Source organism: Hyperoodon ampullatus (assembly GCF_949752795.1).
Source record: "Hyperoodon ampullatus genome assembly, chromosome: 1".
NCBI lineage: Eukaryota > Metazoa > Chordata > Mammalia > Artiodactyla > Ziphiidae > Hyperoodon > Hyperoodon ampullatus.
In genome coordinates this window covers 71,696,321-71,722,643 of record NC_136914.1, presented here as the reverse complement: position 1 = coordinate 71,722,643, position 26,323 = coordinate 71,696,321, and the positions used below count along the sequence as shown (strand labels likewise).

Below are 26,323 nucleotides of genomic sequence, written 5' to 3'. Positions count from 1 at the left end.
TGATCAGCATCTTGAATTTGAGTATAAAATTGAAAGACAATGATTTTTGGACTTTTTTTTCACATTCTATCATTCTGCATTATAGAAATGCTAGGTCTCTAAGAAGTAATATAAAATAAGACCCTCCACTTACAATAAGGACCAAAATAAGATTGATGCCTTGCATAATGTCTTCGGTTCTAGAATTAATGTATAATACCTACTTCTGGTCTCACTAAGCTGCTCTGCCCTAGAAGTAAATCTCATTAAACCAAGCTTCAGTAAAAGTGCATATGATTTTGATTTTTCATTCCTTTCATTGAGTCCTTGGGTGTCCTCTTTGTAAACTTCCAAAGTAATGGAATCTGGCAACAGATCTCAGCAGTGTCAAGTCTTCTAACTAAGAGATGGAAGGTTGAGAAATTTAAAGGGATCATTCTATTTTCTTTTTTCAGAAAGTGATGAATAAAACACTGTCAGGTGGAGACAACTGTATTTGACCTTCCCCAATAGAGGGAGAAATAAAATGGAGAGGGATCTAGAAGATCTCTGATGAGAGAAAAGTTGTTAAAAACACCAAAGTACCTTTGAATTCCTACTTAAAAGCATTATCTTTTTCAAGTCTTCCCACATACTACCCCACCCCTGGCTTTGAGTGAAAAGCAATTTATAAGACAAAATGATTCATTATCTAGAGATAAATTTACAAACTGACATAAGAGAACTGTCCCAGAGGCTACATTACCTATTCAAGTTTATTACAGTATCTTTAGTTCTTATTGGATATATTGTTACATGCCTTTTACAAGCCAGGGTTATCTATGCTATGTATGCTCAATTTAGCAGAAGTTATATCTACTGCTTCTCTCTTGAAAATCAGCAGCATGCAGTGCAATATGTGGTGTGCAGAGTTATTGTTTCAAAAAGTGAAAAACTACTTAGGTTTAACTGAGGAGGAACATGATCTTTATTGGCTTATATGCAAAGTTTAATTTTGGTTTTATGCAGAGTTTGCATAGTTCATGACTACTTTCTAATGAAAAACTAGATGTGTTGTCAGTGACCTTGAAGAAGATCAGGTGACAGTAGCAAACAGAAAAATTTGAAGAAGAGGCATAACTTTTAAAGTAGAAAGGTCAGCAAGAACTGCCTGAAACAAAAAACAAAAGGAATGATTAATATCGGCATTCTGATCAGCAAAGTGAAGCCTATGAAATAAACACAGAAACACCTTTACAATGTAATTCTGATATCAACACACTCTAAATTCTTCAGATTGGTCCCAAATCTCTGTACTGAAGATACAACCTTCTTTCTCTTTTCTGAACATCTTAATGTTAGAACGTGCAAAATACTCAAATGTGCAGTAGAAAATAATCTGGACTTTAGCCTTGAGCCTTCTTCAAATATACAAGGTAGCATGAGTTTATAAGAGGTCTAACATTTCAACTTGCTTCTATAAATAAACGTACATTATGAATCCTAGTCCCGTTATACTAAGGAGTAACTGACTTTAGGAAATCACTTTAAGATGGAACTAATGTTTACTCAGTTGCAAGGTGCATAAACATCCTCTTCCCTTTAAACAAAGAATGTAGGCGGCTATTTTAAGGATAAAATTTACATTTCTATGAGAGATAACAAATAGAGTAATATTGTAAGCCACTATTTAATTGAACCATGCTTCAGGTGTAAGATATACTACTGAAAAGAAATGAGCTTTAAATAATTAACTCACAACTAAAAATAACCAAAAAGCCCATGTATCTTTACTATACTATCCAAACACATGTTCTTTAATTCTTTCAACTAGCTTGTCTTTGTTCTATGAGCATAACACATGGATGTGAACAATTATAAGAAAATGCAACATAAGCCCCAATAGTTTCTATTAAAACTGCTAGGTATCTTGTTTCCTGTAATGGTTATAGTGGTTTCCCATAATAATTTGTTTATGACTCCTTCACAAGAACATTGTTTTCAAGTAATTAAGGAATTCTGAATACTTAATATTACTTAGTTCAAAACCTATGGGTTTTACCCAAGTTAAAAAATTAGGCTGCGAGTAATGTGTGTCCTATGCATCTGACACTAAAGTGCCAGAGCCTGGCAATCTCTCAGAAACTATTTCCATCCCATCTGAGTGAAACTTATCCTTACTTCAGCTGCAGCCAGTGATGTCACCTCCATCAGGTTCACTGCTCGGAAAGCAAACACAGCAGCTGCCAGGACTGGAAAAGAATGCACACTATTTCAACTGCTGGTCTACTCATCAGCCAGACAATTTTACTGCTATGCCCACAACCCACTATGAGGGCTCAGAATTAGTGCTTCACAACTGCATCCTGCATTCTGAGTTAAGGCCTTGTGATGAATGGAATTGTTCTGGAGAACAGTGGCTTGATGGCGAAGTTTTGGGAAAAAGGGAAATTTTAGTGATTTCAAAAAAGCCATTTTATAAATTGTTTCATACCTATAACTTCAACTGTAACAATTTTTAAATGGCATGAAGATCTAATGACTATCTTATAAATAAAGATTTATTTTGATGCCGGTGTTTCTTACTAATGCAATGGAGAGCCTTCTGAAAAGTTATATACAGACTGAATTTTTAAATATATCATGATGTTTCATATGTATCAAGGAGGTATCCTGATAAAAATGTGCCAATAAAGTCTTTCCTTAAAAATATTTTTATACTATTTTGTTGTATTTATATTTTTACGCTCAGCATTGACTTTCTTAGAGTGTCATAAATGGATACGTCTGTGGGGCGGGCTACTGTGGGATTGATCCTGACATTTACATTAATGTTGGCCACAGAAAAAGAAGTTGAAACTTTGAAAAGAAAATAAACCAAACCATTAGAGAACATCTTGAAGGTCAATAATATATACTGAGTAGAAAACATTTGGATTTTTGTTCCCATTAATCATCTGCATATGAAAAAAGAGTAATGCTGACATGCATTATGTCTTACTATATAATCTACCATAAAACTTTGTGAAAGGGAATGAGTCATCATGAACAATGGAAGGACCATGTAATAGGTTCAGGCAAATCTGATAAGGAAACGGTACTGCCTGGAGGTGACTCTTGAATTCTCCCCAAGTTTTTTCATCACCAGTAGTGGTAGTACATTCCCTACCCAACAAGTCCTTAAAGTTTAAGAGATGAATGGTAAGGAATCTTTAAAATTATTTGGAAGACTCGTTCCTAAGTATATTGCATAGATAATGCAAGTGTTTTTTAAAAATACATTTTTACTATGGAAGTAATAATAATGATAATAGCAGTTAATTCTCATACCAAAAATGAGTTAAGTACTATTGTTAGCCCTATTTTACTAATGTAGAAACTGAGGAACTGTGAGTTTGGATGACATATTCAGAGTCACACAGGTAGAAAATAGTAGAGTGACTACTCAACTTTGGCCCTAGAGCTCAAGCATTTAACCACTATGTGATTACATTTTTGAGATTGAAGGTAAGCAGTAATGACTCATCCCTGATATAGAGATCTGTCTGCTTTCCTAAGAATCACCTTCCCTCTTGTCTCTCAGAATGGTTTTCCCCTGGGATAAACCATAATGGAAAAGAATATAAAAAAGACTGTATATACATGTATAACTGAGTCACTTTGCTGTACAGCAGAAATTAACCCAACATTGTAAATCAACTATACTTCAATTAAAAAAAAAAAAAGAATGGTTTTCCAGAGATGGCCTGAAGGATTATGCATGGTGGTACTGGGTTCTGGACCACCTGATAGGGGTCATGCCTATGGAGTAGAAGTCAGGATCCAGGTCTCTTAATTTCCCCAGATAGAGGCAGAGTGACTGGGAAGCACAGGAATTTTTCAAGGGGACAACAGATTTTGGACAGTTTGTCAAAAAAAACATTAGAACTAGTTAGGAAAATTCTGGGAGAAAAAAAGATGGTAGTGGTAAAACAAAATTTAAAAAGTCATCAGCTGGGATTATTTAATATGTAACAAGGGATATAAGAGACCTGGGGCAAAGAATTTACCCTTTAATTGAAATGGAGAAAACTTAAGTACCTAAAGTCCCTCAGCTTCCATTTTTATAAGAATATCAAAGAAAACCATTTCTGTGGACCAACTACTTCTTTATAGTTTTCTAATATCTGGAATCATATTTGAAAATAGAGACATTTTAGGAGCTAAGGGTTGTGGTCACTATTTCCTTTTTTGAGTATAATTTAAAGGAGTTGGTGAAAGCTTGACAGGATGGTCAAATTTTCCACTGTAGCAGGAAAGAGTTTTACATGGTGGGAAATATATAGTTTTTCCACAGGTAGATAAGAGGGGGAATAAAAGAGAAGTTACTAATTGACTTTAGCATCCAAAATGCTTATGTGCTCACAACCTTTATTTATCTTGGTGTCACATCACAGAAGTTCCTTTCCGTCTGCTTCATGATTGCTCTGCCCAGTCCTTCCTCAGAGCAGGTTTATTTGCCAAGGAGAAGAGGTCTATACTTTGGGATATTCTTTTTTTTTAATTAAAAAAAATTTTTTTTTTTTTGGCTGTGTTGGGTCTTCATTGCTGAGCGTGGGCTTTCTCTAGTTGTGGCGAGCTGGGGCTACTCTTTGTTGCAGTGCGTAGGCTTCTCATTGTGGTGGCTTCTCTTGTTGCGGAGCATGGGCTCTAGGCATGCGGGCTTCCGTAGTTGTGGCTCGCGGACTCTAGAGTACAGGCTCAGTAGTTGTGGCCCATGGGCTTAGGTGTTCCGCGGCATGTGGGATCTTCCCGGACCAGGGCTCGAACCCGTTTCCCCTGCATTGGCAGGCGGATTCTTAACCACTGCGCCACCAGTGAAGTCCTGGGATATTTTCAACTGAAGTCATGCTTCATATGAAATATAGAAACTCAAATATTTCCTTTGGTTTTTTAAACTGTTCTCATTAATTTTAAGCAACTCTATCATGAACATTAAGACACCTATGCTTTAAACTGTTCTTCAAAAGGCCCTAATTAGTTCATAATTGAAACCAGTAATATTTACTAAAATATTTCTAAAGACTACATAAGCTCAGTTGAGCAAAAAAGGTGGTCACAAAATATTCAGACCAAAAAATGTATAAAATAATCAAAACTAACTTATATACACATCTACATGCAATTACCTACCCTATGGCTCTTTATCTGAATTCCATGGTACGAATTCCCATTAGTCTAATTCCATTTCTAGATGTTCTACAATTCTTCTCTGTTGATTTTTTTAAAAATAAATTTATTTATTTGTTTGTTTTTACTTTTGGCTGTGTTGGGTTGTTTTTTGCAGGTGTGCAGGCTTCTCATTGCGGTGGCTTCTCTTGTTGCAGAGCATGTGGGCTCTAGGCGCACGGGCTCAGTAGTTGTGGCGCACGGGCTTAGTTGCTCTGCGGCATGTGAGATCTTCCTGGACCAAGTATCAAACCTGTGTTCCCTGCACTGGCAGGTGGATTCTTAACCACTGTGCCACCAGGGAAGCCCCTCTGTTGATTTTTTAAAAACACACAGAGAAACTGAATGGATGCAATAGTGTAAACTACATTTCTACCTATACATCAATAACTTTTTTATTAATGTATTAAGCTTACAGCAAAGTACGTGGCTTAGAGCAAATGCAGCATTCAACATTCATTTCTCTTTCAATTCAGTTTCCTGAGGGGTGATAAGTCACAGAATGGGAGACTTTAAATTAGAAGATGCTTTGAAGGTCTTCCAATTCAACATTTTTTTCATGATAGAAAACCTCTTAACCCTTCAGATGACAGTTAAAAAGCCCATTCTACTTTTGGAAAGTCCTAATTATTAGAAAGTACTTTCTAATACTGAGCCCATTTCTTTAACATGCTCTAAGGTTTTTTGAAATGATACAAAAAGCTACATACAATACTCTTCAAAATTTATGCCTTACCCAGAAGAGTTATTTGGTAGAAAATCTAAAATCCTGTTACCTGAGAAATGGTAGCAAAAAACAAGGCTACTTAACCTGGAAAATAGAAGACTTTGAGGAAAGGAGGGGGTGAGAGAGTAGAAAAAACATGATGATGATCCTGGTTTAACAGCAGTACATTTTAACAAGTTATATTATCCAGGGAGACTTCCCTGGCGGTCTAGTGGTTAAGATGCCGCGCTTCCACTGCAGGGGGTGCAGGTTTGATCCATGGTGGGGGAACTAAGATCCCACATGCCATGCAACGTGGCCAAAAAAAAAAAAAGTTATATTATCCAGAAATGAAATGGGCTACTTGGTAAGACAGGGATTATCCAACACTGAATGTTCAAACACAGGATGAGGACTGCCTGTTAGAAATATTTAAAAGAAGTTATACCTGATGACCTCTAGGATTCCCTTTTGTCTCTAGATTGTATGTATCACTGCCATTCAGCCAAAAGAGGTGATGGCAGACCACTTTTTCCTAACTCATATTTGTATGGGCTTTAAAAACAACTGAGATAGAAGGATACTGGGAGTTGTTAAAAACCCCAGTAAATGATATCTCTCATTATACCAGGGGCAACATTTATCTTCATGGCACTTTATTATTACCTCACTTTTCCTTTTCAAAATGCCACCTAATTACTCGAACTTTCAGCATTCAAAAATGTTAATATGGTACCTAGAGAATCTTCTGCAAGAAAAGAGTCATCAATTAAGCATTATTTCCAAATGGCCCAGAGAGGTGTCTTTACAATGCTATCACTGGGTAAAGATTAAATAATTTGTTCAATGTCACAAAACTGGAGAAGGTTGGAACCAGCACTCTGCCAACTTCTCTGCTCTCCATCCATGTGAAAACCCTGTAATACTTATTTGAATTCCCTGATAATTTCAATGATAAAAATAATTGAGTCGATTTTACACACAGAGAAGCAAAATAATATAATAAGAAATCTGTGCTCTATGGTTATCACACAGTCGCCCTCTGTGTATATCTGTTGTAAGAACTTAATTATTAAATAAGAGATGGATTTGTGGCTTTCTGAAAAGAAGATGAATTTCTTTTTGGCTTAAGAGAATATGTAAAAGGGGAAACTCAGTTACCAGGGCAGGAGTCAGAGACTGTTAGCAACAAGGAAAAGGTTTTGAGTTCAGTATAAACTGAAGTCCAGAAGAGCTGAGATTTCAACTATGCAGGGAGGCTCAGTCTCAGTTTGGATTTTAGGTAGTAGTTGAGAAAGGGCACAGAACAGAACACTAAGGTAGTCAGAGGAGTCAGGAAAAGAACAGAAGTATACCTACACTCTGCTGTGCAAACCTCACAGGTGCTGAGACTGTAAGCCCTGGCTGGACTAAAAGCAGGGGAGGGGAGCTGGACATTTCTAGAAGCAATGAAAAAAGACTAGGAATAGATGTGATGGGCAGTTATGCAGATGTATTTAGATTGCAGAATCTCAGTGCTTGCCTTCTAAGGCAGATAAATCTACTAAATGTTCATGAATTAGAAATGACTCAAATTCCAATTACAGATGGTGAATGTTACAAAGGAAAGGGGCATTACTATAAAAAGAGCATGTGTTTTACAAACAAGCACTTACTCTTACCAGCAAGAATTTCTAGAGAGTTGTACCCTAGGATTCTATCCCACAAAAGCAAGAGTTGATCTGTAGCTAAGTATCCAGAGAAAGCTCGAACCATCCATTTAAATGATATGCGAAGTCTGTAAGCAAAGAAAAAAAAAGAAATTTTACCAGTGGAATTTTTTCTTGTCAAAAAGCAGTATCAGAAGAACTCAACCAGTTCCATTATTAGGTAACTCCTTTGTGGGTCTGAAAAATCACATGGGCATTTAAAACTCAAGCACTGTACATATATACAATGGAATACTACTCAGCCATAAAAAAGAATGAAATAATGCCATTTGCAGCAACATGGATGTACCTAGTGATTATCATACTAAGTGAAGGAAGTCAGAAAGAGAAAGACAAATACCACATAAAACCACTTATATGTGGAATCTAAAATATGACACAAATGAACTTATCTATGAAGCAGAAACAGGCTCACAGACATAGAAAACAGACTTGTGGTTGCCAAGGGGGAGGGGGGAGGGATAGATGGGGAGTTTGGGATTAGCAGATGCAAACTATTATGGTATTGAATGGATAAACAACAAGGTCCTACTGTTGTAGGTCCTACTGTTCCTACAGGGAACTACATTCAATATCCTGTGATAAACCATAATGGAAAGGATATGAAAAATAATGTATATATACGTATAACTGAAACACTGCTGTGATTAACAAAACATTGTAAATCAACTATACTTCAATAAAATAAATTAAAAAAAACCTCAAATACTCTATTAAAAGCTGTAAAAAGTGCAATGGTGAGAAACCATGAGTCCTCAAATTAGTGGTCTCAAAAGCATTAAGAGAAAGAATTATATTCCTGGGTCCTACTTTATATTATAGTTCATTCTTTAGAAAACTCACTTCTACATTCTGTTTTTCAGGGTGTGTACTAATTAGTTATCAATGAGGTGATCTTATAGTCTTAACAGTTCCAGGCAAGCCAAGAACATTTGAATTTTTATTCAAGATACTTGAAAGAGCTTGATAGCTGCATATTTTTCCAATTCAATACATTATATTCCTACATTTCACTCAAATGGCTACAAAGGATGAAAAAAGACAAAGAAAACTAGTTTTAAAGCTATAGGGGGACTTCCATGGTGGCACAGTGGATAAGAATTGGCCTGCCAATGCAGGGGACACAGATTCGAACCCTGGTCTGGGAAGGTCCCACATGCCATGGAGCAGCTAAGCCCATGCCTCAAACCACTGAGCCTGTGCTTTAGAGCCCACGAGCCACAACTGTTGAGTCCATGCACCTAGAGTCCATGCTCTGCAACAAGAGAAGACACCGCAAGGAGAAGCCCGCGCACCGCAATGAAGAGTAGCTCCTGCTCACCGCAACTAGAGAAAGCCTGCGCACAGCAACAAAGACCCAACGCAGCTAAAAATAAAAAATAAAATTAAATCTTAAAAAAAAAAAAAGCTATAAGGGACCTTAGAAATAGATCTCTGGGGCTTCCCTGGTGGTGCAGTGGTTGAGAGTCTGCCTGCCGAGGCAGGGGACACAGGTTCATGCCACGGTCTGGGAAGACCCCACATGCTGCGGAGCGGCTGGGCCTGTGGGCCGTGGCCGCTGGGCCTGCGTGTCCGGAGCCTGTGCTCCGCAACGGGAGAGGCCACAGCAGTGAGAGGCCCGCATACAGCAAAAAAAAAAAAAAAAGAAATAGATCTCTGATTTGAAACCCTTAGTTTTATAGAGGAGGTCATCAGAACTCTGAAAAATCAACCAGAAAATTCAATTAAATTCTATTTTGCAAAAAAAAAAAAAAAAACCTCCTAAGAAGTATGAGATCCTATTGTTTCATAAATAGGTTATGTTACAATTACAATTTATCTCTAGAATCAGGAAACAAACTCTTTGGTTTTGGTTCCTGAAGAGGTTAAATAGTCTCTCAATTTCTGTACTATCTATTGGCAATTAAACATCACTTGACTGCCCCTGAGAGGTTCTAGCCAAATTCTTTGTTAAAATTGTTATATAGATAAATATCTGTACTTTTTCTTAAAAGAGAAAATGGGATTGAGAGATTGCCTTTGTTGGTGTCACATTAACTTTCTTGAGACTGAAAAAGGACGCCCAAGTTTCAGAAATTCCTCAATACTAGATAACTATTGTTCTAATATAACAAAGTACATGTAGGCAGTAGTATTGATAAATCAAGATTTTTGGTTGGTTTTAGAGTATCTCTTTATAGATGCCAAAGAAACTTTTAGCCACCAATTATTTTAAATTTAAATAATTCACTAACTTTTAAGTCTAAATTATTAACTTCAACTAGTTTCATTTTACTGGATCTCTCAGTGTCTTATTAGAACAACAGCACCACATATCATGCCTTCTGCTCCCTAGTATACAGCACAGATTCAACTTCTTAGAAATAAAGTTTATTGAGGTATAATTTATGTATAGTAGAATTTGCCCTTATTAATACACAATTCTGAGTTTTGTTAAGAACCAAATGGAAATTTTAGAACTGATAAATACAACAACAACATCAACAACAAAACAATCCTCACTGGATGGATCCAATAGCAAAATGGAAATAACCATTGAGAGAGCCAGTGAATTTAAATATAAATCAATAGAAGTGTCCAATCTGAACTACAGAGTAAAAAGGATTGAAAACAAAATGAACAGAGCTTCAGGAAGCTGTGAGATAAGACTAAAAGTTTTAATATTTGTGTCCCAGAAGAAAAGGATAATGAGTGTGGTGTAGAAAAAATATTTGAAGAAATAATGGTTGAAAACTTCCTAAATTTGGCAAAAGAAATAAGCCTCAAATTCAAGATGTTAAGCAAACCCTAAACAGGATAAACCCAAGAAATCCATGTCCAGATACATAATAATCAAACTGCTAAGATCTAAAGATAAAGATCTTGACAGCAGCCACAGAAAAACAATAATTGATATTATTTCTTCCTGACGTGTTTTATAGAATTTGCCCATGAAACCCTCCAGGCCTGGAGTTTATTTGAAAGTAGAAGGTGATAAATTAAAGATGTATATTGTAAATCCTAGGGCACTGTTATAGACTGAATGCTTGTGTCCCCACTCCCACCCCCAAATTCATATATTGAAATTACCTCCCAATGTGATGGTATTAGGAAAGAGTGTGTGGCCTTTGGAAGTTAATTAGCATTAGATAAAGTTATGAAGGTAGGTCCTCATGTTTGGGATTAGTGCATTCATAAGAGTCATGTGAGAGCTTCTTTTTCCTCTCTGCTCTCCATCATGTGAGGATACAATGAGAAGCAGTCTGCAACTTAGAAGAAGGTCCTCTCTGGAACTCAACAATGCTAGCAACCTGATCTTAGACTTCCAGTCTCCAAAACTGTGAGAAGTAAATTTCTGCTGTTTATAAGCCATACAGTTTACGGTAATTTGTTATAGCAGACTGAACTAAGACAGACACTTATCAAAAAATATTTTTAGAAAGGTATAAATAATAATCAAATACTGGAGATAAAATGGAGTAAAAAATTATTCAATTCAAAAGTAGGCAGGAGGGGTACTTCCCTGGTGGTCCAGTGGTAAAGAATCTACCTTACAATGCAGGGGACACAGGTTCGATCCCTGGTCAAGGAACTAAGATCCCACATGCTGTGGGGCAACTAAGTCCATGTGCTACAACTACTGAGCTCATGCACCTCAACTAGAGCCTGCGTGCCACAAACTACAGAGCCCACACGCTCTGGAACCTGCATGCCACAACTACAGAGCCCACCTGCCCTGGAGCCTGCATGCCACAACTAGAGAAGAGAAAACCTGCACACCACGACTATAGAGAAGCTCGCATGCTGCAACGAAAGATCCTGTATGCCTTGATGAAGATCCCGTGTGCTGCAACTAAGACCCAATGCAGCCAAAAATAAAGAAAATAAATAAATAAGTAATAAATAAATTAAAAACAAACAAACAAACAAACAAAAGTAGGCAGGAGGGACTTCCTTGGTGGTCCAGTAATTGAGAATCTGCCTTTCAGTGCAGGGGACGTGGGTTTGATCCCTGGCCGGGGAACTAAGATCCCACATGCTGCGGGGCAACTAAGTCCCCACGCCACAACTAGAGGGAAGCCTGCATGCTGCAATGAAAGATCCTGTGTGACACAACTAAGACCCGATGTGGCCAAAAATAAAAAAAACTAAAAAAAAAATAAAGTAGGCAGGAAAAGAGGAAAAAAAGAAAAAAGAGCACATGGGACAAACAAAAAAATGTCTATCAAGATAGTAAATAATATCAATTGATATTATTTTAATCCAATAATATCAATTACATTAAATGTAAATGGAATAAACACACCAATTAAAAGACAAACTGCCACACTGAAAGACCCAAATATACTTTTGACAAGAAAGCCACCTGAAAAGTAAAGACATTGATAATCAATACGTTAAAAGTAAAAAAACAGAAAAGAATACACTATACAAATTGTAATAAAAAGAAAGCTGGAATGGCTATATCAGACATAGTAGATTTATTGCTAGGAAAAGACATTATATAATGATAAAAAGATCAATTCTCCTAAAAACAGAGTCAAATACATGAAGTAAAAATATATATAGCAATGCAGAAATAAAAAGACAAATTCACAATTATAATTGGAGACTCTAACACTTCTTTCTCAATAATCAATAGAAAAAGTAGACAGAAAATTAACAAGTGTATAGAAGTCTTGAACATTATCAACAAACTTGACTTCATTACCACTTACAGAACATTCTGCTCAACACTAGCAGCATACGAATTATTTTCAAGTGTATATGGAAGATTCATCAAGATAGATCATATTCTGGGTCATAAAACAAACTGCAACACATTTAAAAGAACTAAAATCTTATGAAGCACATTGTCTAACTGTAACAGAATTATAATAGAAATCAATAACAGAAAGATATAATATCTTTCCAAATATTTAGAAATTAAACAATGCAGTTTTATATAAACTATGGTCAAAGAGGAAGTCACAAGAGAAATTAAGAAACATTTTGAATTGAATGAAAGTGAAAACATAACACATCAAAATTTGTTGAGTGGAGGTAAAGCAGTGCTTTGAGGGCAATTTATAACATTATTGCTTATATTAGAAAAGAATAAATGTCTCAAATTAATTATCTAAATTTCACCTTAAACAAGTAGAAAGACAAGACCAAAACAAAACTAAAGCAAGCATACAGAAGGAAATAACAAATAAAAGAGTATAACTCAATGAAACTGAAAATAGAAAAACAAAATCAATGAAACCAAAAATGGATTCTTTCAAAGAAGAATAAAATTAATAAACCTCTGGACAGAATAACCAAGAGAGAGAAACAAGATACAAATATCAGTCTCAGGAATGAGAGCGGTAATGTCACTCTGATTCTATAGATATTAAAAGGCTAATTAAGAATTATTATGGAATACTATGAATAATTTATGTCCATAAATATGATAACTTAGATAAAATGCACTAAGTACTCAAGAAGAAGGAGATATCCTGAAGAATCCTATATCTAGTAAAAAAATTAAATTCTAAATTAAAAACCTTCCAATAGCATTAGTTTTAATTCATGAAAGCCTTTTAATAATTGATTTCTAGCCTGATAATTAAATTTTTATATTTTCTCTTGCATCAGAACTTTAATGTTTATAATTCACTGAAATAAATTTGTTCCTTTTAATGATTAAAGTGTATAAATAGACTAGAAAAAAATCAGGATTTTAGTTTCTAGCAATAAACTAAATATCTTCACTCTAGTAAGGAAAAGCATAGTTATATTCAAATATTCATTTCACAGTAGTAAAATAAAGGTCAGTTTACCACAAGAAAAAATGACTTGTATGTAATATAAAATATTTCTGCCATATTCTTGTTTTATAATATTAATTATTAATAAAATCCTGTTTTTTAATGTCTACAAAAGAAAGAGTGTCACCTAGGTGTTATCAAAGGATGATATGAGGTGTTGTTTTATAAATGGCATTTCTAAGATCTAAAATGTCTGAAATTCAATGGTGATTTCAGAATGGAAATATATATGTATATATATATACATATATATATCAATATATATACATATTCAATCTTTAAACAACTCCATGAGGTAGGAATTCTCTTGATTTTAAAGATGAATAAATTAAATTATCTTGATTTAATGAAAGAAATTGAGGCTTAGTTAAATTAAATAACTTTATCAGGATTTTATAGTTTAGTAGAGATAGAATTTGAATCTGGGTCTGTCTCTTAAACCCACCCACCCACTCATCCATCCATCCATCCATCCATCGGCTATGGATTCTATTTCCCATTAACTACTTTTGTGGTCTCAAAGAGTTAGTGCTCCTTTCAAATATGCCCTTATATAGGAGAAAATGGTTACACAGAAAGGAAGACAGTAACAAAACACTGATAAATCATTTGGAAATTTCTGTTGCCTTAAGACACTGTTAATTAAAAAAGAGAAAAGAGAACCAATAATAATGAGGTCCACAGGTACCCTACATATTCACTGATAACTCATACTGAGATAAATGAACAAAAATTCAAGCTTTTGGAAGAAAAAATCACAGTGTACAACCATTGGTAAATAATCGATCTAGATTCCTTTAATGAAAGCCAGCAAACTTTCTTTCTGTCTTTCATAAATTGTTTTCTGATAAATTTGGCCTAAACCAACTTAATTTTAGTATTATCACATTTCTCAGGTAGTATTTGTTCCCACAAATTTTTGCCTCAGTTTGGCCAATACCTTTCATTATGAATAGAAACTAGTTCTTTTGGTGATTCTTGTACCAAGCACAAAAATCCAAGCAAATAAGAATTTATTAGGATTTTGGTAAGTCTCCCAAGAATTTCTGGCACAATGTCGAGTTATAATTTACTACTTGATAATTATTGTTTTATTGGGGAAACTGTTAGTTTAATGTCTCTGAAAAATTACTGTGTCTTTGATGATGAAAAAGAGCCTTCTGATATCAATTTATTCTTCAAATAGGAGAGAAAAATACTCACGGTTGAGCCCCAATTTCTCGTAGATGATAAAAGAGTTGGGGGAGATAAGTTTGAAGAAGAGTTTCAAACAGCAGACAGAGTGACACAATACCCTGGATACAATAATAAATCACAAGAGAAATGTATAATTTAGTATTTAAAAATGAACTCTGCCATTAAATTATTCAAATGGAAATGAGAAAAAGATTATCAATATAAATATTTTTTCCTTTTTAACAACAATAGGCTCCCCACGTAACCTGGCATGTAGCAATGTTAGAAATTCAAGGAAAACGTCATTTTATAGAAAAACTTGCTTCTCTGTAAGTCATATAGTATCACGTAGGCCCAGCAAAATTAGTTTTTTCTGGATGCATTCCAGTTTCCAGGTATTTCTCTGGTGCTATAGCCACACCCTTCACTTTCTCCTCCATATGTCTCTTCCCTTCCAGCTGTCTCATCCATCAGGGAAAATATTACCTGCTTTTTTAACTCTTTCATTGAAATCCATCCCCAGGGAAAGACTGTTTGAAATTTGCATCAGGAAGTTATCAAACAAGAATGTTTGATTACTTAGTATAAGGATAACTTTTTTAAAAACTGAAATCCACTTTTTTAAAAGGGCATTATCTGTAGAGTACAAAGTAGATTGTTTTTCAAGTGCATTTATTACTTGACAACTCTGAATAAAGTCTTTCTTGCAGCTCAGCATTCCTCAGCGTTGATCTTTGTAAGGAAGTTTTAATCCTCTTTTTGAATTTCCAAAGAAATAAGGCTGTCATGGTTCCAAATAGTTAAGTCTGGCTGCAAGCCAGAAAAGGAGATGACTGCCTGTTAAGTCTTTATTTCACTGAATAAAGAAAGGGCAGAGGCAGGGCTGTCCCAATCAATCAGCTGAAAAAGGACACCTTAGGGTCAGCACGGATATAGAGAAGGCATATCCAGAGTTGCTCAGTGGCAAGCTTCAGCGGTCTGCACAGGGAAAACATCACGGGTATCTACTGGGCAGCCAGTTAAAAACATTTTTTTGAAACTCTGAAGTGTAAAATGGTACAGAATATGTGAGTAAGAAATCTGAGGCTAAGGATGAGTTATAAGAAAAAAGACTTATTAATATATTTTTGGTTATTCTAGATTAAATATTCATGCAATATAGGCATTAAATCAAGTTGTCTCAGAGAGAAGAAACCCAAGATAATTGGTGGTACTTCATTTGTTCATCTGTGACATCCTGGATTTCTGTTACTTGCCTGCTTTCACTAGCAATGTATGAGAGCAACACTGGAGACAGAGGAAGGTGGAATAGGAATACACAGGAATGGCGGGGGGAGGATAATGAACTGTTATTTAGTTGAGTAGCAGTGATAGCCTCCTCTTTTGGGAAACTTGGTAGCCCTGACACATTCCAATTTTTAATGTTTTTTTCTGGAGAGTCAGTCAAGTTACCCACAAGCAGACCAAAGCAGGCTCAAAGACAGAAAAAGTATAACTGAAATAAAATAAACACTGCTTTTACTCAGGCTAAGGAGGGTGGGGGTGGGGGGCAGAAGATATGATAAAGGACTGGACAAAATAAAACAGATACAAATACTCAACTCCCAGTATGCTATTCTTTGAATTTCATATTAAGGCCAAGGAGCCATCTCTTGAATAAACACAAAGGAGATATCTAGTTTGATAACTGATAATTAGCCAAATTGAAAAATAAGGGACAAATAAATGTTTATTTTTCATTAACAAAGAAAAGATGATGATGATGATGATAATCATAATGACACAATAAAAACAGCAGCCATCTATTTACTGAACATCTGCCATGAGCCAAGTACTACCCAGGTGCTTTGTACACTGCTCTACAGCACCACAAAAACTCATTATTAACTCTGAAATGAGTTTCAGAGATGAGGAAACCAGCATTCAAAGAAGTTAGCCACCTGTGTCAAAGAAAACAATACAGACATTGCTATGTTTTTTCTTTCAACATATAAAAGACAATTTAAATGCAATTGATAAAAGGCTTTTTCCTTTCTAATTATTACTAAAACTATTTAAATATAATTTCTTCTTCTCTTTCATTTATTCTATAGAAAAGTGTTGCTTGACCTCACAAATTAACATTTGTTTTTCTTAAGGAAAGGAAAAACAGATTAGAGTCTGGTTTGATCCTTTTTTTTTTTTTTTATGAACTTACAGAAGGATGAGAAGAGATGGAATGAAGTCTGAAGAAAAAACGCACATACATCTCACGGAATATCTGATACAATTTGGAAGGTTCATGGTACAGAAAACAAAGTGGTGCAACTGAAAAAACAAAAAATTAATTAATAATATTGCAGAACTACTAAAATATAAAAAATAATTTCACAAAACATGAAAGAATAAATATTTTCTAGTAATAATATTCATTCATAGACAAGTTTAGAATCATATATATATTCTTTTTTCATGTTGAAAAGGGAATATATGCACATGTAAAAAACTGAGTCATTAAAAATTAAAAAGAAGGGAGTAAATTATAAAATATTATAATCTCAACAGTAGAACAAGAATGACACAATGGAACTATATAGGGATATTGAAAATTCAAAGTAACTTTTAAAAACTACATAAAGTCAAGTCTCTCTTTTTTTCAATTGAAATAATAAGAAAGCGACAAACAGGCATTTCATTTTTACTTTGTCCCACAAAGGATCTTTTGAAATTTTTAATTTTTGAAGTCAGGTAAGTAAAATATAAGATGATTTATGACTAGCTTTTAGAACGATGGTCTTCAACTAACTAAATTTGAAAATTAAAATTTTGATTAACAGTTTAGGCTATTGGTCTATATTGGCATATCTCAATATGTATCTAGACAGTTTTCATAGTCTTAAAATAAAACAACTCTAAGAATTTACTTCTCTAATGAATTTGAATTAAGTTTTCTTTTGTACCCAGTTCATGGCAGTTAAGCACAGGTGGGTTAACTCAACCAGACAGCTCATAGCTGACTGTCAGGAAGTCAGATTTTAAAATCAGATGCTGACCTGACAGTCTGATTATTCTGCACTTGCAAACGTGGTCATGCTTTTCATCTTTTCAAGACTCAAGAATTTTAGGCAGCATAAATACACTTATAATGCAGATATATAAAACTGCATTACCTAAATATTAATTTTAATAAAAGTGACTTACTTATGGGTAATTTCATCTATGATATAGATCAGACAGGTAAGAAGGTCTTGGGCTCTATAATGTCAGTGATGCCCTGAGGGCAGTAGGCATTAAGTAAGCAGGGAAACCAATGAGCCAACTCAGCTCATTTCCTTTTGACAACGTGAAAGGAAAAAATGATAAAAAATTTTAAATTCTGACAAAACAAAAAATCGATTATCTGGGATAAATGGTGGTGCACAGTATTACTGATTAATAAATTATCAAAAACTAGCATTGCAACTGAGAAATTTCACTTTTCTGAAGGGCAAAAGAGAGACAAATCAATTTTAGGGTGGTAAATATCTAAATACATCCAAAAATAAACCTCCTTTTATATATATGAATAGGAAAAGACCTTTATGTTTTATATATGTTTAAAAACTAATAGCCATGTCCTTTCACTTCAAAACTAATTTAAAAAAATTATTTTACTATCAAAATAAATGCCTACTTATTTAAATAGCCCCAACTGAGGTATTCTATATATTTAAAAAGAATAACTCACATTCTAATTGAAACAACTTAAGAAAAAGCAATGTGGCACAAATACATGGTATTATTACAAATTCAAAATGAAGGTTTGGAATTCATTTACTTTTTGTGATGATGCATATTTTCCCCTCCAACTTCTTAAGTTATTGATATTTAAAAACTTGTAATGTGAATCTAAAGATTTTAAAGATTCAGTAATCATTAGTGATCATTTCCAGTGAAGGAATGAAAGAGAATTTTAAAATCAGCACTTTTCTATAAACATATATAATATAGAAAACGTTATAATCAGTTATTTTTCAAGATTCCACAATTGTTGATGTTGAATTCCCTTATATAGCTATGAAATGGAAAAGTTTTAGTCCATTACATATAATATGTAAAAAATGTTCTACATGACTTTATTTTCCATTTTAAGCATCTTTCCCTATTTGGTTCTTCCATAAAAATGAATTAACTCATCATCTTTTTAACCAATTAAACACTGCACTATAGGAATTTATTTATGAAATCATAATATACTACACCTACAACAAAAAACTTCATTAATCTACATATGTGGGAAAGGAGAAGGCCAGTTTAAATTAGAGAAAAGTTTTGAATAAATTTTTAAAAGAGGTAAGTATTATAATTTTAAAGAAATACAGTAACTAAAACTAAAATGGCCTAGTACTATGTAGAGTTCCTGGGGATAAGTTGCAATTATGCCAGTATACTGGTTCTAAATAAGTGGTCACTGCTCTAAAGTATTTGTGGATGCTTAACATATTTTTCTAAAATAGTATAAACTGTATATCAAACATTTTGCATCACCTATTTCCTCAGCGAACATTTCCCCCTTGGGTGTATAAACTTTAACCTATTAAAACAACCAGAAATGTGAATAGGCAGGAATCAAAGATGTATTTTGTACCCTGAGAGTTCTTAGAAGATTTAAACTTTCCTGACATTATTAACTGTTCTCCAAATTGCTCAAGTATACCTTTTAAAAACTAATTACTTGAAAAATGCTTGCAGTTGGAATTATTAAAATAAAAGAATAAAAGGGCTAACATTTTTTATTATTAAAGGTAAAAATTTATATTCTTAACCTTTTTAGGTTTTCTATTTTAAATTCCTCACATATTTATAAAAGAGAAATATGCTGGAACCTCACTATAACATTATGTGTTACATTATGAAATTTTGGTTGCTCAAGAGAATAAAGCCAAGGGCAGCATAATGCAAAATTCCTAGGCACTTTGAATCCTTTTCATTGTATGCTAGTTTTAAAAGGTTTATATTATGTCATTCATGATGACTGTCTGATGCTGAACACTTGAGGGTTTTTTTTACAAAGAAAAGTGTTTATTGCTGATTCTTTTTACAAAAGTAAACATTAATGTATATTTCTATTTAGTCTAAAGGTTGGGGAGTAGGAATAGTTGGGACAACAATCTTCAACAAGCTCATATGTAATGCATGAAAATTTAAAAATTAAGTTGCACTTAAGGCATAGAGCATTCTTCCTCTTGCTAATCTTTGTTAGGCTTCTTGCATTCCTCATTCAATGATACGTGAGGCCACAAAGGTGCTCAGGGCTCTCAAACCTGCACATGCGTTTGTCACGTGTGCCTCAGGATGACTGGATGCTTCAATGTAATTGTTGCTGTGCACACCAGCCAGTCTGGAGAAATCATGAACTCACACTCAGTGTTGTCCCTCCCTTTGCATTCTTTCTGACCTATTATTTTTTTTAAAGACTTAATGAGAAATAGTTTAGGAATTTAAGCAATCTCATTTTACATCTATTAGAACTAAATATCAGTGTGTAGCTCTAATTTCCATTGAATTAGAAAATGGTAAACCACAGAACCATTTTCCTGGTATGTTCAATTCTAATTTGACAAGCAATCACCATCTGAGCAATTACGATGACCCTTTATTTGAAAAATTTTTTAATTGGACATATAAACAGATATCAAATCCAATGTTTAAAAATGTTCACAATAACATTGTTAAGTGTGTGGTTGATGTAATATAAAGTGTGATTTTCATGTTTAATTTTCTAAAGTATAATAAAAACTGAATATTTTAAAGTCCAACTTACCATACATTGAAAATCCATGAAAAGGGATTACCCCTAAAAAAATAAAAAAGTATTTCTTTTCAATTAGTATACCCACTGAATTATTAGGTAAACTTTAGAGGATTTAAGCCCAAAATAGTGAGGTTTCCTATTTTTGCTTCAACTTTGTTCATGCATGTCAGAAAGACTTAGTCACCAACAAAACGATAGGCTTTTTAATACCTTTAGAAAAGCAATCTAGAGGTTTTCAATATATATCCAGTTAACTTTCTATTGATAAAGTTGAAAATTAAGACTGTGAATATGTGTTACAAAAAAAAACAGAAAAAGGCAGATCACAGAGCTAAGTTTAAGAACTAACTATAACAGTCTCAGAAAGTCAATAGATTAAGTCCTTCTTGAAGCAACTTCATCCTGTATACTGGAGTCCAATCTGTTAAAAAATAAGTGAGCATTTCAAGGCACCTCTTGTATAGATGCATTCCCTTATAAACTTAACACAAATTACGTCACAGGATGTGGTTTAGAAAAAATATTGGCAGGAATATGGTACAAATTCAGTGTAATCTTTGGCAAGAATTATACACAAGTAAAGTGCACATCCATTTAAAAGAAAATACTTGAAGCCTAACTTGGTATGCTAAACATCTTGTCACACTCTAAGTGAAAAATTAGAACTTGTACAGCTTAGGTTCAAAATGCAAGTTCTGTAATATATACACCACCATATATCTAACACAGTACTAAATCAGGTTGCAAACACAAAAGAAAGATGAGAAGTTTACTTTTTTGAAAAATAGCACAGAAATGCTTCATTCATCTGACATGTTCAGAGGCAAAAACTTAAGTGTTGGCAGAGCCTTCAGAGGTCACGTAGGGTAAGTTCTAACAAATGATAGTTCAGTCTCAGTCTAAAACATCCAGCAATAGGGGGCACATTCATTCGCAATGCAACCAATTACAATTTTGAACAGGTTTAATTTGGGGGGGAGTTATTTCTCATACGGAGTGAGACTCTGGTTCCTTGTAAATCCCCACTTATGTTTCCTAGTTCTGACCACAAGGGTCACATGGAACACACCTAACTTATCTTCTATGAAAACTTTCAGAAATGCTGGAGGACACTGTTCTCTCCCCCGCCCCCATCACCACCAGGTTGGGTTTTTTGTTTTGTTTTTTTTGTTTTGTTTTGTTTTTTTGCTCTGAGACTTTATGAGTTTCTTTAACAGTTCCTCAGATGAAGTGGTCCTGAATACCTTCTCTATTCTATTCTCCTCTGGACAAGCTGTAGTTTATGACAGTCCTTAAAGTGAGGTGATGAAAGCCTCTACGCATTTTTCCTCCCTACACACCCTACAGCTAAAGCACAGTGCACTTGTGCAGTTGTTTCTGACCTAAGTAAAGAACTGTATTCTTATCTCTATTACATTTCCTCTTTGGTGAACCACTCCAATTTGAGATAATCCTGGATTCTCATCCTGTTATCTAATGTATTCCCTCTTCTTCCTGGGTCCACATTGCTGGAAAGGTTGATAAATGCACTATGTCCTCATCTAGAGCATTATAAAAATGTTGAACAAGACAGAGTGAGGACAGGACTTGTCACTAGAGACCTCCTTCCATACTGATAGTAATTCATTGATCAGCACCCTATTGTGGTAAGTTAAGAACACAGACCAGATGTCAGACAGACTTGGTTGGGTTCATCTAGCTCTGTTGTTTAAGAACTTTGTGTGACTTTAGGTAAGTTCCTTAATTCCCCTAACCTTCAGTTTCCTCATCTCGTAAATCAGAGACAATGCTAGAACTACATAAATGATTAAATGAGATAATGACTGTAGCTCAGCCATTAATAAATAAATAGTTTAGACTCAATAAAAGTTAATTATTGATATTATTATTCACAAATTAGCTCATATTTCTTTGATAATTCTAGAAGTAATTTTATCAAAAAAAAGTATGAGGAAAATCCAACATTATTCTGAACTAGTATGCCAGGTCAACCACATTTAGAATTTTGTGTTGCATCACTCTTAAACTTCACAAGCTGTAATTCTCAGGATCTACCTTTTCCCATTTTTCCCTAGTCTTCTAGAACACACCACAGATTCATGTTGTCCAACTGTGTCTGAATTCTGTGTTGTTTATCATTTTCCCTGTTTATCTCTGTTTGATTAGCCACCCTGTTCTTTCAGAACCTTCCTGCTCTTCAAGTGCTTCACACTCAATTGCAGAACTCGCTTCCCCCCTCTCTAGGAGGCTGATGTCACTGACATAAATTCTCACTTGTCTGTTCTTTACCTCAAATGTTCTTCACACATTTCATCTGTTTTCTCACTTCCCTTTAGGGAGGTCTTCAGAGGAAGATGCTTCTTTCTTTTTCTTTTTCTTTTTTTTTTTTTTTTTTTTTTGCGGTAAGTGTGCCTCTCACTGCTGTGGCCTCTCCCGTTGCGGAGCACAGGCTCCAGACGCGCAGGCTCAGCGGCCATGGCTCACGGGCCCAGCCGCTCCGCGGCATGTGGGATCCTCCTGGACCAGGGCACGAACCCGTGTCCCCTGCATTGGCAGGCGGACTCTGAACCACTGCGCCACCAGGGAAGCCCTCCTTTTTCTTTTTCAGAGCTACCATCTTCACCTGTGTTCTTAATCCTGTTTCCTTCACTTTCTCTCACAGAAGCTATGGTCAGATCTGTGGCTTGTCTATGTTTGGCCTATGAGCTAAGAATGGATTTTACATTTTTGAAAGATTATTTTAAACAACAACAAAGAGGAATATGTGGCAGAGACTGTTTGTGGCCAGCAAAATTTAAAATATTTACCATCTGGCCCTTTACAGAAAAGTTTGCCAACCTCTGCTTTGGAATCCTGCCCCATCAATTTTCCTCCTCACCCTTTAGTGTGCATCATTCAACAAATAGGAATTGAGCCTCTACTATGTGCCAGACACTGTTCTGAGGTCTGGAGCCTACTTTTTATTAGGGACAGGAAAGTCATGATAAAATAAGTGGATGTCTGTCAGACAGTGATAAGTGCCACAAAGTGAAATAATGGAGGGAAGGGGGAGAGAGAGGAAAAGGCTGGGGGAGGGAGGAGGTCTTACTGATAAAAGAGCCATTGAAGCTAAGTAGACAGAGTCACCTGGTAAGAGGTGACTGGAGGCCCTGGGCTTGGCCTGGCGATTGCTGTGAACCGGGATAAGCTTCCTGAGGTCAATGGCCTGAAGGCGGAGAGTGGTGGCATCGGCTCTCACCCCTACTAGTGGAGGAGCAGAGGCAAGGCGTGGGTAGGTCCTATCAAAGTACCCCTCTCTCCAGTCTCTCCTGTTTCACTGCAACCTTTCAGCCAAAGATATTACAAATACCCTTACTAATAAAAATGACACCAAAGAAGAGGAGGAGGGGGACTTGTCCATTTTGTTCCCTGAACCTTACTTTCCCATCAAACAAATCTCTAATCTCTCTTCTTTCCTTGAAGCTGAGCTTAACTTTTAAAAAACTATTCAAAGTAACTTCCTTTACTTCCACATTATATATATCCCCAATTCCTTAAACTGGTTTCCACCCCTCTCACCCCAACTCCTGATGGCTGAATCCAGGCATCTCCCCTGTGTGTGTGTCCTGGCCCCCTAGCAACTGAACGTTCCTTCTCAAACTTGAGCCCACCAGGCACTGATGACACTGTGCAGATCAGGCTCCCTGCCTCAGAAACTTCTGCTGCTCAGTTGTTTTTGTTTTGTTGTCTTTTGGACTAGTTCTCTCTTCCACACACTCCTTAAATATAGCTACTTTCCAAGACTCTGTCATACTTGTTTTCTTTCTCCTTCCACCAGAATTCTCATTATTAACCTGTAATTCAAACAGTAAAAACCCAGTTTCCTGCGCCTCCTTCTGGACTACCTAATTCTGTAAACAACTCCTTCCCTTCCTAGGCTTCAAGGAAGAAAGCTTTGAGTCATCTTTGCTATCTAGTCCTCCCTCAGCCCTTATACCTAAATGTGATTGTGTTCATTTCCTGTCCCTTTAAGATAAAGAATGCTTAACTCTTCAGGATTCAGCCACAGTCTAATATCAGCAGCTTCATTTTTCTTCCCTACCCTGCAAGCACAACTCTAACCCTGCCAAACTGATTGCCAACCCTTCAGCCTCTGGGGCTTAAGGACAAGGGCTGTAGGCCATGCTCTCCTACACCTCTAGCTGTGTCCGAGCCCCACCCCTGTGAGATTTTATTGTATTTATTTAAAAATAAATTTATTTATTTATTTATTTTTGGCTGCTTTGGTTCTTCGTTGCTGCGCGCGGCTTTCTCTAGCTGTGGCGATCGGGGGCTACTCTTCGTTGAGGTGCGCGGGCTTCTCATTGCAGTGGCTGCTCTTTTTGCAGAGCATGGGCTCTAGGCACGTGGGCTTCAGTAGTTGTGGCACGCGGGCTCGGTAGTTGTGGCTCGCGGGCTCTAGAGCGCAGGATCAGTAGTTGTGGCGCATGGGCTTAGTTGCTCCGCAGCATGTGGGATCTTCCCCGGCCAGGGCTCGAACCCGTGTCCCCTGCATTGGCAGGTGGATTCTTAACCACTGCGCCACCAGGGAGGCCCCCTTTGAGGTTTTAAACAATACTTCTCCTAGAACGATCTCTCTGACAGCCCCTGACTCTCTACTCCCAATCATTCATTAATCAGTACTCTTGTATCAGCTGATTTGCCCTGACTGGTTGAGGTACCCTTTCTCCTCTGTGAGCCTAGACAGACCTAAGCAATTCTGGTTCCACTTTCTACCTGCGTACACTTAGGTTGCTTACTTAACCTGTTTCCTTATCCAGTACTGCTCTTAGACCAAGGCAGGGGGGCTTGGAGTAAGGGCCCTGCTCTGGCCCTCCTCTGACTATACCCCTCACCCAGAGTTCATGTCCCTCCTTTCAGACCACAACCCAGACACCCAAGACTCTGAAATTCCCAGCCCAAAGGCTCCTAGCCAGCTTCCAGGGTCTGCACAGCCTCTTAGGTAGAGCTACCTTCTTGATGGGTGCTATCCTCAGGATGGAGAGGTGGGAAAAGGATGGTTATTTGTGGAAGATGTGAACAGAGCTTGGACCAGCAGCCTAGTGGGTCCACATGCATGAAGTCTGTCCAGGTGCGGGGTAGAGTCATAGATAAGAAGCGGGTGAGGGATACCACAAGCTAGGGACTTCTGAGGAGTCTAAGAATTCTGAATCTGAAACTGGCCTTCCAGACTGTTACAAAGGTATATTTTTCAAGACAAGAAAACAAAGTAGACTTTACTTATCAGTTTATTAGTCTGATTTATAACTTCTAAACATCTAGACTTATAGTAGGTGGGCTTCCAATTGTACTCCTGCCCTGGACCCTGCCAAAATTAGGAACAGACTTTCCTTCAGCTGCAAAATGAGGACAATATCAATGAAGTTGTGAAAATTAAATAAGATGATGTATGTTACATGCCTAGCACAACATTTCATGCAAAGTCAGTACTTAACAAATGATGTTTTCATTCTCTTATCATACAATCATTTTTTGTTTTTCTCTCTTCCAGTGAAATAAATTACCTGAGTACAAAAACTATTCCTTATTTATCTCTATTCCCAGAGGCAAGCTTATTGCCCCGAATATAAAAGGTACTCATTAAATGTTTGTGGAATGAACATATGCAGTCCTAGAGAATCTAACTCTATCATTTTTTAACTGTTCACTTCCTTCCTACTGCCAGGGCTGAGTTCAGGCTCTGATGAAATCTTACCTATGGTCCTGCAAGAGCCTCCTAATTGGTTTCCCTTTACCAAACCTCTCTGCCCTCCAACAAACTTTCGTAATGGTTCAGGTTATCTTCTAAAAAGGTTGATGAGACCATGAAAAAGACCTCTACATCTATTGAGGATTTTCCTCTGACCATTCATCCATCTACCAAGTATTTGCTGAGTTCCTACTCACACAATCAGTGTTAAAAACCTACTCTGTAGCCTCTGGAGAGATTAAAATGAATATAAAATTTTCTCTATATTTATGGAATTCACATTCTAGCCTT

At 36.0% G+C, this 26,323-nt stretch overlaps 1 protein-coding gene across 2 annotated transcripts in view; it reads right to left on the bottom strand.

Annotated features, from left to right (window-relative positions):
- Nucleotides 1-939: 939 nt before the first annotated feature.
- TBC1D19 (TBC1 domain family member 19) overlaps nt 940-26,323 on the bottom strand; it is a gene marked incomplete at its 5' end in the record, with an annotated part of 168,324 nt that continues 142,940 nt past the window's right edge. For both annotated transcript variants that reach the window (XM_079698769.1, XM_079698770.1), the window contains 6 exons: nt 940-1,129; nt 2,140-2,210; nt 7,534-7,649; nt 14,559-14,650; nt 16,729-16,838; nt 20,314-20,346. In XM_079698769.1, coding sequence (XP_079554895.1) covers nt 1,055-1,129; nt 2,140-2,210; nt 7,534-7,649; nt 14,559-14,650; nt 16,729-16,838; nt 20,314-20,346 — 497 coding nt within the window. In that variant the 3' untranslated portion in view covers nt 940-1,054. The remainder of the gene's footprint in view (nt 1,130-2,139; nt 2,211-7,533; nt 7,650-14,558; nt 14,651-16,728; nt 16,839-20,313; nt 20,347-26,323) is intronic.